The sequence below is a fragment of the Lucilia sericata genome, unplaced genomic scaffold (assembly GCF_015586225.1).
Source record: "Lucilia sericata isolate MDLA Ls3-8-SP2 unplaced genomic scaffold, ASM1558622v1 Contig000368F_arrow, whole genome shotgun sequence".
Classification (NCBI taxonomy): Eukaryota; Metazoa; Arthropoda; class Insecta; order Diptera; family Calliphoridae; genus Lucilia; species Lucilia sericata.
In genome coordinates this window covers 278,014-292,036 of record NW_023994387.1, presented here as the reverse complement: position 1 = coordinate 292,036, position 14,023 = coordinate 278,014, and the positions used below count along the sequence as shown (strand labels likewise).

The 14,023-nt window shown below is 30.6% G+C and overlaps 4 protein-coding genes across 4 annotated transcripts in view; 2 read left to right on the top strand and 2 right to left on the bottom strand.

Annotated features, from left to right (window-relative positions):
- Positions 1-2,597, bottom strand: part of LOC119604171 (protein ECT2) — a 55,107-nt gene extending 52,510 nt beyond the window's left edge. The window contains 1 exon segment of the mRNA XM_037956645.1: positions 1,886-2,597. Coding sequence (XP_037812573.1) covers positions 1,886-1,916 — 31 coding nt within the window. The 5' untranslated portion in view covers positions 1,917-2,597.
- A 3,600-nt stretch (positions 2,598-6,197) lies between these two features.
- Positions 6,198-7,938, top strand: LOC119604196. Its single transcript, XM_037956659.1, has one exon. The coding sequence runs from the start codon at positions 6,368-6,370 to the stop codon at positions 7,634-7,636; it is 1,269 nt and encodes a 422-aa protein (XP_037812587.1). The 5' UTR covers positions 6,198-6,367; the 3' UTR covers positions 7,637-7,938.
- A 397-nt stretch (positions 7,939-8,335) lies between these two features.
- LOC119604192 (transmembrane protein 43 homolog) lies at positions 8,336-10,128 on the bottom strand. The gene is made up of 5 exons (XM_037956657.1): positions 9,891-10,128; positions 9,598-9,824; positions 9,169-9,541; positions 8,887-9,106; positions 8,336-8,822 (listed from the first exon to the last, which is right to left on the bottom strand). Exons 1-5 carry the CDS (start codon positions 9,984-9,986, stop codon positions 8,605-8,607), a joined length of 1,134 nt encoding a protein of 377 aa, XP_037812585.1. The 5' UTR covers positions 9,987-10,128; the 3' UTR covers positions 8,336-8,604.
- A 979-nt stretch (positions 10,129-11,107) lies between these two features.
- Positions 11,108-13,851, top strand: LOC119604190 (tRNA-specific adenosine deaminase 1). Its single transcript, XM_037956655.1, has 2 exons — positions 11,108-12,133; positions 12,207-13,851. The coding sequence occupies exons 1-2, from the start codon at positions 11,178-11,180 to the stop codon at positions 12,526-12,528; spliced, it is 1,278 nt and encodes a 425-aa protein (XP_037812583.1). The 5' UTR covers positions 11,108-11,177; the 3' UTR covers positions 12,529-13,851.
- The last annotated feature ends 172 nt before the right edge of the window (positions 13,852-14,023 follow it).

Here is a 14,023-nt window from a genome sequence, read left to right as displayed (position 1 = left end):
CTCAATAGGGATGTTTACTATGCTCAACTGGCCTCCAGATGATCTTCTAGCTAAACAAATGGCAAATAGTCAAATAGAACATTTTTTCCATGGGTCACGCGAAAATCATGGATCTTCTACCAAGACTACAGTTCGCTGTAGATTATCTTTCCGTTATACAATTGTATCCATGTATATACAGACGGATCCAAGACGACGTTAGTGGTTTGTAATGGCATCTTCATTGCGGAATTTGGGATTAAAAACTCTATCCGACTCAAAGATGACTGCATTTTCCTTCAAGCTGAAAACAGCTATAAGGAGACACAGAGATATCAGAATTTATACCGATAGTCAAGCTGCTATTAAATCCCTTATTGGTGTGTTTTCCACATTTAGAATTGTCCATGGATGCCGGACGTCTCTCAATGATATAGCGATACATTCGAGCGTTCCCACGACAACCACATTAAACGAACTGGAAACAGATCAGTTCTGTGGTATTCCAAAAAGACAAATTATTGATAATTGTTACTCTACTGCTCAAGACCGATGGTCATGTAAGCACATTTGCTCGATAGCTTAAGCGCTGTGTACCCATATGGATCCACGCAAGTCTGTCTCATTGGTTTTAATAAACTACAACTAGCCAAGCTAGTGTCGATTGTTACTGGCCACTGCAAATTTGATAACCATACTACACGCATTGCTCTTCCGTTAATCCGAGATATCGAATGTTCAATGGGTGAGAACTTAAATTAAAGTAAGAAATTCTAACTAAGAGTTCGCAATCTTTATAACACGTCTTTACTATATGATATTAGTCTTTGTTTCCTCACTAGTCGTTTCTCCACTCTTCTTCTCCTTCTCTTTTCTAATATCCCTACACTTTCTTTTTCTTAAAGGCATTTTTAAAAAGGGACCAACTTTGGACCCACGTAAGGCTAAATGTTAAACTTTCAATTAGCCGAGCTATAACTAATTCCTGTAAACTTTTAGGATTAACAATTTAGTTTTTTTTTATTTCTTGAGAAATGTTCCTGTAAAATTTGCTTTATATTCCTAAAAAATTATAATCAGGTTTTCAAGATATCGAGTTTAAAATATCCCGTTTATGGCAATATTTGATACCTTTTAACAGCACAAAGTAATCACTGTTTGTAAATTATGACTTATCGCCTAAAAGTTCTATTCTCGAAGAAGAATATCTATACAGATGTTACGCCTTTTTGAAACTTGTCTGATTGGACTTTCAGATGACATTATAAACTTTATAAATAAAGTTATCTTTGCACTACTATAATGTATCAAATAAGACCAAAAATTGATTACCCTATGCCACTACAGCGGTGTATGTATGTATATTTAAATATACTCATAACTGGTGTAGGGTATCATATGGCCGTCCATGCCCAACAACCTCGGCTTGTTCAGCTGGATGCCTATATAAACATTGTAAGCAATACACAGGTTCGCAATTATAATGATAATTCGATAGAATTTGTTTGAGACCTACTTTGGGCCATCCAAACAACGTTGAGAGGAGGATGTATGTTATATAAAATCTCTGGTATGTGTCGAAACCACGTCCTCTGGTCTAACAGAATAGAATACTAACCAATAAGCTAAGCCGCATTAAGTGATCCACACATCCATGGCCATAAGTAATACCTATTTACATTAAACCATATTCCTTATATTCTTCCTGTTTACATTGCCATATTTACACTCACATAAAAAAACAAAAAGAAAAATGCGGAAACAGGTGCCAAAAGAATAAACATAATTTTCTTCAATTAATAACAAATATAAAATCTTTCAAATATCCAACATCTTTCACTATAACTTGTTCGCATTTTTCAATAAGTAGTAGGTATACAACTAAATTAAGGAAACTCCAACTTACCACTCTTTGATTGTTCCTCTATTGTTTCCATTTTTATTTGCAGTTCTGTTGTTTTTTCACAAACTTTTTATTAATACTTTTGTAAACAAAACAAAAAAAGTTAAATAAAAAATCCACAAAGTTGAATTAATTAACTTCTCACAGAGAAGCCATTGTTAATCAAATTAAATAAACCACTTAATTTATTATTTTGGTATTTACAACACATTTGCAATTTAAATATTTTGTCAACTTTTTTTTTTAACTTCAACAAATAATCTTTTTTAAAGTTTTGTGTATAGAGAAAATTGCACAAAAATTTGTTTTAATTTCAAGATCGTCCAACAACTCGCTTCTAAGAAAATATCTTTACATCTCTTTACAAACAATTAAAGGCCGCTTTTTTAGTTGTTGTTGTTTTTTATTAGATACAGGCTTTTCAAACCATAAATTAAAAGGGAATGTTGTGTTTTTATCCTTTTTATTTGTATTTCTTGTTAAAAATTACTTTTTTTGTTCTTGTTTTCTTTTAAAATCCTAAACCTTTGACAGGCCAGGTAAAGCTAAAGATTTTCTTAAACACCACTGTTTTATGTAAATTCTTTTCTTCTTTTCATTTTATCCAATAATTTTTTAAGATTATTTTTATGTTTTATCAAAATTTTATTATTTTTGAATTTATTTTATATCCAACACTTCAAGGACACTTATTTTTTATTTAATTTTATACAAATTTATTTAAACGACATTTTACTTTTGTGTAAAATTTTCCAATTTGATTTTTTTTTCACTTTTTCTTTGTATAAATAGATTATTTTTTTATAATTTGTTTAATAAATAATTTAATTTTTTGAAATTGCTTAATTAAATTCTCCCTTTTTTATTGTATTTCTTTCCTTGTTCTTGTTCGTATTAACAGCGGCGTTGGCGGCGACGAATAATAAACTGCAGCGCGGCCATAGAAAAATTGAAATTTCCAACGATCGTTTGCGATGTTTTTTGTTTGTGTTTGTTCTGTCAATTGATGCGATGTTTTTCGTAATGACAGCTGTTTGTATGCTCAAAAATGGCGCTAGAAAAATGCAACGCTGTTCTACAAGGCAGGGATGAGTTTTGTTTTTAAAAGTAGTGTTGCCAGCAGTTGTAAATATAATTGATGAATAGAAAAATGTTTAAATTATTTTAATTGCTAATAATGTCGAAACTAATACTATGTTCACATATCCATGTTTTTAACGTGTTTTTGGAAAAACTCAATGAGTTTAAACACAACCGTTCATATATTAAATTACCGTGTTTTTTGCTTTGAAATGTTTTTCCGACTTAAACATTTCGTTTTAAAAATTAAGATTTTCACTTAAATTACACAAAATTTTATATTTAAACACAATTATTTATTAAATTAAAACAAATTTAAAATCTTTTCAACAACAATATTAATATTTTTTGTAATTTCAATTTTTATTTTTGACATTACTTTTTGTTCTAGCTGTGTTCATTAAACAAAAGTACGAAAAAAATCATTCCTGTTCTAAAAACATTATGTGTTTTATAATTAAATACGTCGAATTGAGATGTTTTTGAACTTAAAAAAGCATGATGTGTTTCAAAAAACACGAAGGTGTGAACGTAGTATTATAATAAAGATATTCTAAAGTGATAACTTCAAAGATATATTATGTCTTTAACGTACTTTAACCCTTTCGCTATATAGCAGCCATATGGCTATATTCAATATTTTTGCAAATAAATTCGATATTTACAAAAAAAAATATTTTTAATCAATTTCTGGAATATATTTTGATACATTCAAAACACAGTACATAGATTGGAATAAAGAAATTGCAATTGTGTTATCGATATTCATGTTCGATTGATAGTAATTTGAAAATGTGTCTGAACAGATTTTTGAATTTCAAATTTGTTTTAAGTGATTTCATTTTTAAAAATTTGTAAAAAACTATTAAATTGTAATTAAAATAATTTCAAAAATTTAGAAACATAATACATAGTGAAAAATTAAAATACAAAATATTTCAAAAAAGTCATTGCGTCCTTCAGCATAAGCTTCCATGATTAAAATTTAAATTTCGAATAACTGCCAAAAACCAGTAATCCTGTGCCTCGTTTCTGTATTTTTCTCGAATCGAGAAAAAAATAAAAATATGATGGTCTTCCACTTTTTAACAGGGTTATTCAGTTTATTTTCAAAATGTACGCGTTAAAATTTAACAACAAATATTTAAATTTCTTGTGTTCGCTCTGTTTTATACAGGATGATCACAAATTTTCCGACAATTTTTCTCGATATGAAAAATACAGAAACGGGGTAATGTATATACCAACTTGGTATATACAACACCAGTACTGGTTTTTGGTATTACCAACCTCGTGTTATAATTCAAATATCTAGTTAAAACCCGTAACGAAATGGTTAAGACATATTTCGATAAAATCATTTATCGTGGGAATACAATTATATTATTCAAAAGAGTCGCAAATTTAGTTCATACTAAAAGAGGGGTACAAATTGGCAAGGCCCTTCAAATTTTCGCTTTCTCCTCATTATCGTACGTCAAAGGTGAATATTTCGAAACTTTTGCTGTCAGTCGCAAATTGCGACTCGCAATTTGACGCAAAGTATTATATGTATCTTTTTGTGACACTTTGTATACGTTAAAAAATCTCGTGACCACTGTTGCCAGATTTGACGATTTATCATCATTTTGATGATTTTCACTGTCAAAAATGGACTGTTGACGATTTGAACTCTAAATTTGACGATTTTTAAAATAGGATTTTTGTACTAATTTTAATACATTTCATTGTTCTATCTATAATTTTAAAGAAAATCGATGTATTTAGAATATCCAATGAAAATGTTAATAAAATTAAACATAATGTTTTAGAGTATGTACATTGATCAACTGATTTACGTAATAACGAACTCAAACATTTTTGAGAATTTCTCTTTTATTTTTGGGCCAGCACTTAGGGGTTATTGGATCTAGAATAATTGATAGTGGGAAGAAGGATAGAGGGAGCAGTTTTTTGGACATTTGATATAAAGGAGGAAATTTGTTTTGCATACGAACAATTGAAACATCTAATATAAATATATTTACTAGAGATCATATCAAGTTAGTTTGCAAGAACTCAATGTAAAGTATTTAATTCATATTTGCCAAATTAAACAGATAATAAACAAATGCATTCGTAATTCAGCTCTGGGTGGAGGAAGATCGTCTTTGTCATTAAGGGGAATCAGACCGTCCTTTTTGTTCTGCCTTCGAGAGTTTTACGTTTCAAACCGCATTGGTCAAATGCTGCACCGAGTTAAAGGCCCTTCACACGGTCACACTTTACGTACGACAAGTCTAATGAAAAAGTGAAATGAAATTCCATCCGTATGACAAAAAAGAGAATAAAAGTCGTATGATTTATATTTTTTGTGTTTACACGATTGGTATAAAACAATAACAAAGTAAGATGGAAACAGCTGTTTCACTTTTTTGTATGTGTTTACATAAAAATACATCCCTGATCTAATGCGACTTGCTTGTTTTTTGAATCATTTTAAAAAATGAAGAGAGCCATACGATTGTCAAATTTTCCATCCGTATTTTCTCTAAATGTGTGATGGTTTCATTACATATTGCGTTTAGACGATCCCATCCGTTCTCTTCTACACAAAATTTTGACAGATCATTTTACTTGTGTGCTCGTGTGAAGCGGGCTTTACTGTTTTTTGAAGTGCATGTTGACCATATGCATTCGTTTTAACTTAACCAAGTTTTCATTTTGATTATCGTGGAGAACCAAAAAAACTCAATTTGATATTCTGTCTAGTCGTACTGGAATAATTGGTGTTGGCGTTATAATCTTTCGATTCGACAAAGAAGCATCTGCAGCTAAGCAAACTTAAAGTACAAACAAACAAAACTGAAATCTATCGAAAATGATAAAAATGTCTCGATAGTTAAAATAATTACTATAAAATCGTATAAATACCATCAAACATATATATAATATATATCGAAAATAGCTTTGACGATTTCGAAAAAGCAGTTGACGATTTTGACGATTTATTCCTCGAAATTTGACGATTTTACTTCCAAATCATCTGGCAACTATGCTCGTGATGTTTCGACGAGTTGGAAATTATCTCACCAGCAAGGTGAATTCAAGAAATCCCTTGCCATGCGACATCTGTTGAGCTGTAGTTTTACTAGTGCTATTCAACATTGATGGTAAAAGAATTGACGAAAATAAAAACCTTCAATGTGGCAATTTGTCAAACTCTCAACTGACAGTTTATCAATAACAACACAAAGCCACACTGCACACATACAACATTTGCATTGTTTTTATTTTCCATCCAAAAAGTAAACAAATTTATTTCATAATTTATGACAAAACCAAAAAACAAAGTTTCAATTTAACAACAAAAAGTGTTAAAAAATAACGGTTATTAACAAACGAATTCAAAATCACCTTTACAAAATGATGGATAAATTTCTACCGCAAGTAGCAGCAGTAAGTGCACAACAGCAGCAGCAGCAACAACAACAAGTAGCACAAACTCAGTCCTCAAAATCGTTTAGTGTTTCGGAAGAACATCGTCACTATTTGAAAGTATTCATACAAACCTATCACAATTTGCCAATTCTATGGGATACATCTCTGCGAGACTATACCAATCGTGACAAACGGGCCGATGCCTATCAAACTTTGGTTCCCATTTATAGGTATTTGAAGAGGGATGCCACTTTGGAGGATGTTAAAAAGAAAATAAACACGTTGCGCACTAACTATCGCAAGGAGTTGAAAGTAGTGGAGGCAGCCCGCAAGCAGGGCAATCATTATCAACCTAGATGCTGGACATTTTATGAATTGGATTTTCTGCGTAATGCTGAGAAGTTTCTGGCCATCGATACTTCGATTATAAAACATGAAACATCCTCATCTTCAACAACACCTTCGGCCTATAATACCTTTAGTGAGTCTGCTCATGCGGGACATTTTCTGGATAATGCTCCCTATGGTTATCTAATGGGCAAAGGTAATACCTCACCCATGAGTATAACGGAAATGTTTCACAAATCATTTGGTCAACAAAACAACAACAATAACAACCAACAGCAAAGAGTAGAAGCAAATAGCAATCATACCACTCCACCCTTAGGTTTACCGGGTGGTATACAATCACATCTCAATGTACCCACTAATACAACGCCATATCAAACACCAACAGCGGCAGTATCCGCTAATGCAAACAAACGCTTAAAAACGACTACATCCTCTTCACCACCCGATGAAATGCTCAACATGGCCTGTGATTATTTATCCTCCACTTATCCCGAAGAGGAATCTATAGCACGCACCTGGACCCATAAATTGAAAAGATTACCCAGAGAACAACGCCTTTTAGCGGAGAAGTTTATAAACGATATTCTCTTCGAAGCTGAATCAGGCAGTTTACATCGTGGCTCCATGCAGTTAAATGCTTTGGAACCATATGTCCGCTTTGAGGAATCACAAAATGACGATAGTAGCCAGGAGAAGCCACAAAGTCCGAATGTTTTGACTAATAATACAACAAGTACAAATGCAACACAGTCTTTGGAACAAACCCCCAATGAGACAAACACCACACATCATTCTCCTTTAGCCGTAGGAAATATGCTAATAAATGATGGTTCCACTGCCAGTGCCTCAAATGATACGGATAATAATAGTAGAAATACTAGCGCTTTTAGCAGTTACAATTAATTAAAGAAGGAATTATTTTATAAGAAATGAGAATATGGTCTTGAATCTTTGAAAGATTTGTTTAATGGGCATGGCTTGATGTTTGAAATTTTTTTTTTTTGGAGATATTACTTGTGAGATACTGTTGCAATATTTTATTTTTAATTCAATTTTTTAATATAAAGTTTATTTTTAAAGTTTAATGTATGTAAACATAAATATTACATACATACGTAAAGAATGTAATAGATTTGCAAATATAGTGTAAAGTGCATGTATTTTAGGCTGGACCAGATATTTGGTACGGTGATAATAAAAAGAAGTAGATTTACAAAAAAAGTCACGTTTTTACAATTTCCAAGGAATGATAGAACAAAAAAAGTTTAAAATTATTCAGTTTATAAATCATTCTCAACATTCAACATTTTCCAAAACCCATAACTGCTCAATTATAGTCTAGACTACACTGCCTACTTTAGTTTTCAATATGACCAAAACTATAGTCAAGAGCAATGTCTAACTATATTGAATCTTTAGTTAACAGTATATGTACAGTATATGTACTGGTACAATGGTACATTAACCCCCAATTTGTCTATAGTTTAGTCTACCGTCTAGTATATAAACCACAATTTGACAATTTTACAATTTCATTTGCCACTCCCTATATAGACAAAAACAAATTGCATAAGGAACGATTTTAAAAATCCACAATTATTTATTTATATATAGTTCTGATATTACCAACAAAAACAATACTTTAGACAATTTACTAAATTAATAATTATGAAATTAATACATACTTCATAATTTGTAATTGTGGAAGAGATCTAATTGTTAGTATAAAAAATCATGAATGTACTCTTTAACAAACACTATTATTAAAATAATATAAAAAATAACTAATTTCAGATTAAATCTGTTTGTAGGTGATAAAGGAAATAATAAATTAAATGAGTATATTAAATTAATTTGAAATAAATTAAATTTTAGTTTCCGTTCACCCTTTGATAATTTGTAAAACCTCTGGCAAACCATACGAAGGGAGAGGCAGCAGCAAACATAAGACCAGCACCAACCATAGGTCGGTGTAAAATCCAAGCCACAGCGGCTATAACAAGAGCCATTGATAGTGAGAGTAAGACATTGGTACCGACTGGAAAACGTGGATCTGGAGCCAGTGAGGAAAGGAATTGTATGCGGGATACTGAAACAAGTAAATATTTTAAAGAAATAATTTGAAAATTCTAAATAAAATAGTTTTTACTCACAAATAACATGCAATAAAGTAGAAGTGCAAGTAACGCCAAAAAATACTAAAACCCAACCCATAAAACGGAATCCCCAGGTTGTTAAGCGTTGTGCATGATGTTCCTTTTTAAATACTTCCGTTAATGACCATTCTCCTGGATATACTAATAGAATATCAACACCACGACTTGTTCGGTAGGGTTCTATTTTATTTTTTACCAATTTTCCTACAATAGTAAACTGCAAAGCAAATCATATAAACATTACTGTACGTCCACTGTCAAATTTGAAAATTCGCTTACCATTTCACCTTCCATACCAGCAAATGAGAATAAAATACGTATATCACCAATTTCTGGATTAAATATATCATTAGAATGATAATATAAACCTAAATGCAATTTGATTGTAGGATCCTCTGGTCGAGAATCTGAGGTTAATTCTACGAAATTATTAAATTTATTTTTAATACTATTTCCCAACTCAAAGCGTCCTATATAAACGGCATCTGCTACTTGAGTTTCCGATTCGATGGGGAATTGTTTAGGATTTTGATGGCCGGTTTGTATGTAGAATGAACGAGAATCTATGACTGTATCGCGCCAATCACGTGTATAATAATAAGTACGATCCTCGGTATGCACCGAGGCTACACTTTCACCATAATTGTGTTCACTGTTAAAAAAAATAATCAAATTTCTAATCCATTGTATAATGTTACAGACACCTACACTGTTTCCTCGATCCACTGATACATTTGCACGCGCCTTCTCAACTTGACCGCCAACACCTGTATGTTATAATCCGGCTCAGTTAATGGTTCACCCACTATAATTGGTCCAGAAATATGCACAATACGATCATTGTATATGGGTTCGATATCATCAGCTGTGGCGTCCAGTGTTACAGCATCATCCAAAGCCTCGTCCAACGACATGATAGTATGAACCGCTCTTCCCTTTTTAATTATTACATAGTATTTTAAAAAAATTATGTATTATAAAACAAAGTTCCACCAACCTACCTCATTCCAAAATAGTACACCAGCTCCACCAATAAATAGTATTAGGCCAAATGTTGCTATAAGCCAACATGAACGATATGTTTCGATTAAGGTCATTGTTATGGCATTATTTATAATTATTATTTTATTTTAAATTCTATTTATGTTATTTTTTGCGAATAATTTGCAACGATTCCGCAACACTTACAACTATTTTTACGTGATCAGCTGTTGATTAGGTTTCAATTGTGTTATTAATTTAGGATGAATATCAACTCATAACATTAGACGGAGAGTTGCCAGCCAGTATTTATATAATATTAACCCTTGGGTATTCCTTGATAAAATAGAACTTTTATACTTTTATTACAAAATTATAGTTATTCAAAAGCAATCTGGGTTTTAATTCCTTCTGTATGATTATATAAAGGTATTTTCAGACTATAATTTTAAATTAAAAAATATCGTAGAAATAATTCGGTATATCAAAATATCACTTCGAAAATACATTGTATGTATGTATTTATACAATTTTCTATTTTCTATCAATTTCTATATGATTTTATTAAATACGAACCAAATATGTTTGAAAATAAAAAGTTTTTGAATTATAAAAAAAAAAAAAAAAATTATGAATCCGACATGGGAAGATTTTATTTTTGTGTTTGATATGAAAAAATAGAAAAAATGGATTATTTGTTAGAATTTCATTTATAATAAAAAATTGTTATTTAAATATTGCATTACCTTCTACTTTAAATTTGTAACCGCTTATGGCCTATAGGCTATGTTATTGCACATTGTTAAATAAAATAAAAAAATTAAATAAAATAAAAACTTACTTTTTACTCATGTTTTCAAAATTAATAAAATTTAGTTTACATTTTGATTTGTTTGTTATTTTTCTTTCTGCTTCACTAAATACTGATAGATTTGGATTAGATTTTCCCGAAATCTACTTACGAAGTAGATTTTGTTTTGTTTGCTAAATCTAGTTAAAATCAATTATAGTAAGTACGTATGTACTATTTTCTTGTTAAAATGTAAATAGGCTATTAAAAATGTAATCAAAACAAATATAATAACAATTTCCTTAACAAATTACAAACGTAAAAGTTTTTTACGAATTTCTATTTAAAAATAACGTTTATTTTAATACACAAATTATCTGGCATCCTTTTATGCAAATAACATATGTCATCATTTATTATTGAATACCAAGAAAAAGAAGTTTTTTTATTTACATTTCGTGGTAGAATTTTATTTATCTTTGGAACTCATTGGTTTTCCTATTAACTGAGGTTTGATATGTCCTCCGAAAGTGTTGCACCGAGTGCAGAAATTTCTGCAGAAGAGATAGCCAAGTTATGCTTTGATAAATTTAGAAGTCTGCCTAAAACTGGTAAACCTAATGAAAAAGAATGGACCATATTAGCTGGAGTGGTTTTGCACCATAAACAAACTGCTAAAAGTGAAGTAATATCTTTAGGCAGCGGCACTAAATGCATAGGAAAAAGTAAGCTATGTCCACAAGGATTGATACTTAACGATTCACATGCAGAGGTCATGGCTAGAAGGGGGCTAATGCGTTATATGTACCATCAACTAAAGAATGCTTTGCTTAAATCTGATGGAGATGAAAGCATATTTGAATGGTTACCAGAACAACAAAAGTTTCAATTAAAAAAAGATTTAACTTTACATTTCCTTAGTACCCAAACTCCGTGCGGAGATGCCTGTATAATTGCAGAGGCTAAACCACAAGATTGTAATGAAGAAGAACCCATAATAAAACGTAGCAAATTGGAAGAGGTAAAGTTTGATGAAACAAATACGGGTTGTATAGTAGATAGTGTATATACTGGTGCTAAACTTATAGGTTCACATCACAGTGATGCTATGCAGCAGTTGGTGGGTGCTGTAAGAACAAAACCGGGCCGCGGTGAACGTACCTTATCTATGAGTTGCAGTGATAAGTTAGCTAAATGGCAAGTGATGGGAGTACAAGGAACCTTATTGGATTTTCTAATCCTGGCGCCCATATATTTTGATACATTAAATTTTTGGGGTGACAATGATTTTGTTAGCTTAGAAAGGGCAATTTGGAAAAGATTTGAGAATAATGACTTTAAATCCACCAAATACAAGCTTCATATACCAGAAATTAGAATTTGCAAGAAACCGGAATTTCTTTATGCCCAAGATAATGCAAAACAACCTTCACCAAATGGTTTGGTGTGGTGTAATATACCAGAAGTGTTAAAGTAAGTTTATTTTCAGTATTTAAATGATTGAATGTAATTAACAGTTTTATTTTTTTTTTTTTTTAATTTACAGACCTTATGAAATTTCCGTGAATGGCAAGAAACAAGGAATTACTTTAAAGAAACTACAAAGTTCTCAGTCGGCTTTAAAAATTTCTAAATTTTTTCTTTTAAAAGAATTTATAAATGTTTTAAAAATGCAGCCTGCTTTATGTAACACTGTTGATAAATTGGAATCAAAAACTTATTTTGAATGTAAATCATTGGCAAAAGATTATCAAAATGCTTGGTCTACTGTTAAGCTAAATTATTTTAGACAATGGTCTTATAAACCGGACAATCTTTTACATTTTTCTGTAGAAGAGGTAGAAAATAAAGACAATATTAAAAAATAACCCTGCAGGAAATGAAGCGACAATTGTCTAAAAGCCACTAGTACTATTACTAGTACTGCAGACACTAGTACAAAAGGGGTTAGAGTTTTAATGAAAAAATACTAGTACTAGAAGTAGTTTAAGGGGCACCACTTGCAGGCTGTTTTTTATTTGACATGTGTTGGAAAAAAAATAAATTATTTAAATTATGAAATTAATATTTTCAAACATTTTGCATAAAATAAAGGAAATTTACAAAAATTTTAATTCAAATCAGGGGATAAATAGTGAATGACTGTTTAGGTGCAGTTGCATGCAGAACCCTATGAAGGTACGTCTGTTAAATCTAAAAATTGCAATTAGTTATTTATTTTATCATACGCAAATGTTCATATTTAAGGCGATGTATTTAAGGCGATACCTGAATGCAATTTTGTGGACATTATATACATATATGTATATAACCCATGTTGGTGGTTCGGATAGAAACCAGTATGTATTTACAACATTTTTTATATGAATTTAATTTTTATGAATAAAACAATAAAAAAAAAACTAATTTTGTAGTAATTTTTACTTGGAACCAAGCAGGAGGATTAAAAGGAGCAAAATTACCAATTATGGGGACTTTTTCAAACATTAGAACTAGTAATTAACTGGTTCTAAAGAACCCAATTTGGTCCAAGTGTACTAGTATAAGTCTAGAACTATTGGTACTAGTAATTTTTCAAACACACTCAATGTTAATTTGAGCATTAAGATGGTATAGGAAAGTTTACAGTTGGGAACTAGTACTGGTGATTTTGGTACTAGTAAAATACTAGTTTAGTACTAGTACCATTTCCTGCAGGGAAGTTTTGTGTGTTTAAATTTTCATATGATCGTAGCCTAGAAAGAATTTTTATTGTTTTTTGAAATTATAAAGATTTACACAGGCCAATAAATTACACAATTTATTAAGGGAAATATGGAGATATCTTGAAAACTAAACTTTTTTTAAGAAATGTTTACATTTATCTCTGGTTTTCGACTTTTTGTTGGTCTGTAAACCCTGTGTGACCAAAATGTCCAACCACTGACCCACTCTCACTCCGGCAGTTTTTGACCGATAGAACTGAAAATCGATTTTTTTACTTTAAATTGTCAATCCATATCTATTGTTCTTCGCACAAAGGAAAATAAACCTTGAATATTCATTCTTTCCAAGCGTTGATTCTAATTTAACGGAATCAGATTAAAAATTAACCATTTTTTTTAGAAGAGGAAATATTATTTTTTTATTTAATATTTTTAATACATATTTTTTGCTTGTTTATTTTGTTTTAATTGTTTACGATAAGTAACTACTGGTTTTTGAAAAATTTTATTTTGGTTATTGCAATTAAAAATATATTTATATTTACAACAAATAATTTATTGCTGGCTATAAAAAAATATGTTTAGGGGTTTCTTTTTCATTTTAAATTAATAATAAAAAGCTGAATTCATTATTATAATAATTATAATAATTCAGTCT